Source organism: Semicossyphus pulcher, unplaced genomic scaffold (genome assembly GCF_022749685.1).
Source record: "Semicossyphus pulcher isolate SPU_LCO1_2020_fin unplaced genomic scaffold, fSemPul1.0.p SCAF_20, whole genome shotgun sequence".
Classification (NCBI taxonomy): domain Eukaryota; kingdom Metazoa; phylum Chordata; class Actinopteri; order Labriformes; family Labridae; genus Semicossyphus; species Semicossyphus pulcher.
Window position 1 is genome coordinate 1,078,121 of NW_027211694.1, and position 2,154 is coordinate 1,080,274.

The following is a 2,154-nucleotide window of genomic DNA, read 5'->3' on the forward strand; positions in this document are numbered from 1 at the left end:
GGCGGCTTAGAGCCTTAACGACAACATCAGAAACACATATGCATCCACGTAAAGAGGAGCTGCGGCTGCTGGAGGAGCCGTGATCCAACCTGCTCCATCTCATCTGCTGCACGTTTTTATTTTTTAACTTTTCCTTCCCTGGACCATCAGAGAGGATGTTCGTGTTCCGGATCAACAAGTCTCCTTTATTCTTCATGCAGTAACTGTGGATGGCTGCGGAATGGAGATAGCCTTGGTGAGTTTTGAGAACGGCGGCGCCAAAGGGAGCGGTGGAGGCGGCGGCGGTGGAGGCAACAATGCCGAGGAGAGCTGCCGGAACGCGCTGGACGTCCCTCAGTCGGGCTTCGTTCAAAGTGGACTCGGAGAGGACTTCGGTAAAGAGCTGAACACCCGGGGGAGTCCTCACCAGCAGCAGAATCTTCACCAGAGCTCCTGGAAAATCAACGACATGAACAACACTTTCAGCTGCAGCGAGAACGCCATGGATGCGCTTTTACGCGCGGACCACAGTCCCCATCTGTTCGACGAGGACCTGCTGGACATGGACATGGACACGGAGAGCAACGAGAGGGTGCTCATCAACATAGCCGGGCTCAGGTACGAGACCCAGCTGGGCACTCTGAACCAGTTCCCGGACACTTTGCTGGGAGACCCCGCCAAGAGGATAAAATACTTCGACCCGCTCCGGAACGAGTACTTTTTCGACCGAAACAGACCGAGTTTTGACGGGATTTTGTATTTTTATCAGTCCGGAGGGAAGATCCGGAGACCAGTTAATGTGTCCATAGATGTGTTCGCGGATGAGATTAGGTTTTATCAGCTGGGGGAGGAGGCCATGGAGAGGTTCAGAGAGGATGAGGGCTTTATAAAAGAGGAGGAAAAGCCGCTGCCTCAGAACGAGTTCCAGAAGCAGGTCTGGCTCATATTCGAGTATCCGGAGAGCTCCAGTCCGGCGCGAGGCATCGCCATCGTGTCCGTGATCGTCATCACCATATCCATCATCACCTTCTGCCTGGAGACGCTGCCGGAGTTCAGGGATGAGAGGGAGCTGCCGGTGACCAGCCGGCTGGACAACAGCACCGCGCCCCGGCCGTCCCTCACCTTCACAGACCCTTTCTTCATCATCGAGACCACATGCGTCATCTGGTTCACTTTTGAGCTGTTCGTGCGCTTCTTCGCGTGCCCCAGCAAGTCCGAGTTCTCCAAGACCATCATGAACATCATCGACATCATGTCCATCATGCCTTACTTCATCACAGTGGGCACGGAGCTCGCGGAGCAGCAGGGCCAGGAGCACCAGAACGGACAGCAAGCCATGTCTCTGGCCATCCTCAGGGTCATCCGCCTGGTCCGAGTCTTCCGGATCTTCAAGCTCTCCAGACACTCCAAGGGGCTGCAGATCCTCGGACAGACTCTGAAAGCCAGCATGCGCGAGCTCGGCCTCCTCATCTTCTTCCTCTTCATCGGAGTCATCCTCTTCTCGAGCGCGGTGTTCTTCGCTGAAGCGGACGAGCCAGAGTCGCACTTCTCCAGCATCCCGGATGCCTTCTGGTGGGCCGTAGTCACCATGACAACCGTGGGCTACGGTGACATGAGGCCGGTGACGGTCGGAGGGAAGATAGTGGGCTCCCTGTGCGCCATCGCAGGTGTGCTCACCATCGCGCTACCGGTTCCCGTCATCGTCTCAAACTTTAACTACTTCTACCACCGGGAGACTGATCAGGACCAGTCCTCATTGAAGGACGAGCCAAACAGCGGCCGAGCGAGCCCCGAGCTGAAGCGCAAGGGGAGTAAGTCCTCCAACAAGTCGCAGGACATGGAGAACAACGACGCTTCTGCCGCTTCTGTGGAGAAGGCGAACATCAAAGCGAACAGCAGCATGGACTTTAAGAGATCCCTTTACGCTTTCTGCCTGGACACGCGGGAGACAGACCTGTAGTCCTGCAGCACTGCTTCCTGTTTTTAAAAACTATTACAGCCCATAGTTGTGTAGAATAAACCCCCATTAATGGGCTCTTAAGTCTTTGCACATAGCAGTCTGGAGGATCAACACATCACAATCCTGAAAAGTTTTAGAGCGACAGAGAGAGAGGGGGGTTGGTTTATAAAAAGCACATTTTAATCCTCCTCATCTGCTGAGCACACCCGCTGCTG

The 2,154-nt window shown here is 55.0% G+C and overlaps 1 protein-coding gene across 1 annotated transcript; it reads left to right on the forward strand.

The window, feature by feature from the left end:
* The first annotated feature begins 220 nt into the window (after nucleotides 1-220).
* On the forward strand, nucleotides 221-1,939 carry LOC138599340 (potassium voltage-gated channel subfamily A member 1). The gene has a single exon (XM_069670957.1). It carries the CDS (start codon nucleotides 221-223, stop codon nucleotides 1,937-1,939), a length of 1,719 nt encoding a protein of 572 aa, XP_069527058.1.
* The last annotated feature ends 215 nt before the right edge of the window (nucleotides 1,940-2,154 follow it).

Coding starts and splice junctions, on each gene's coding strand:
- LOC138599340 (XM_069670957.1), top strand. CDS start 221: ATGGAGATAGCCTTGGTGAGTTTTGAGAACGGCGGCGCCAAAGGGAGC.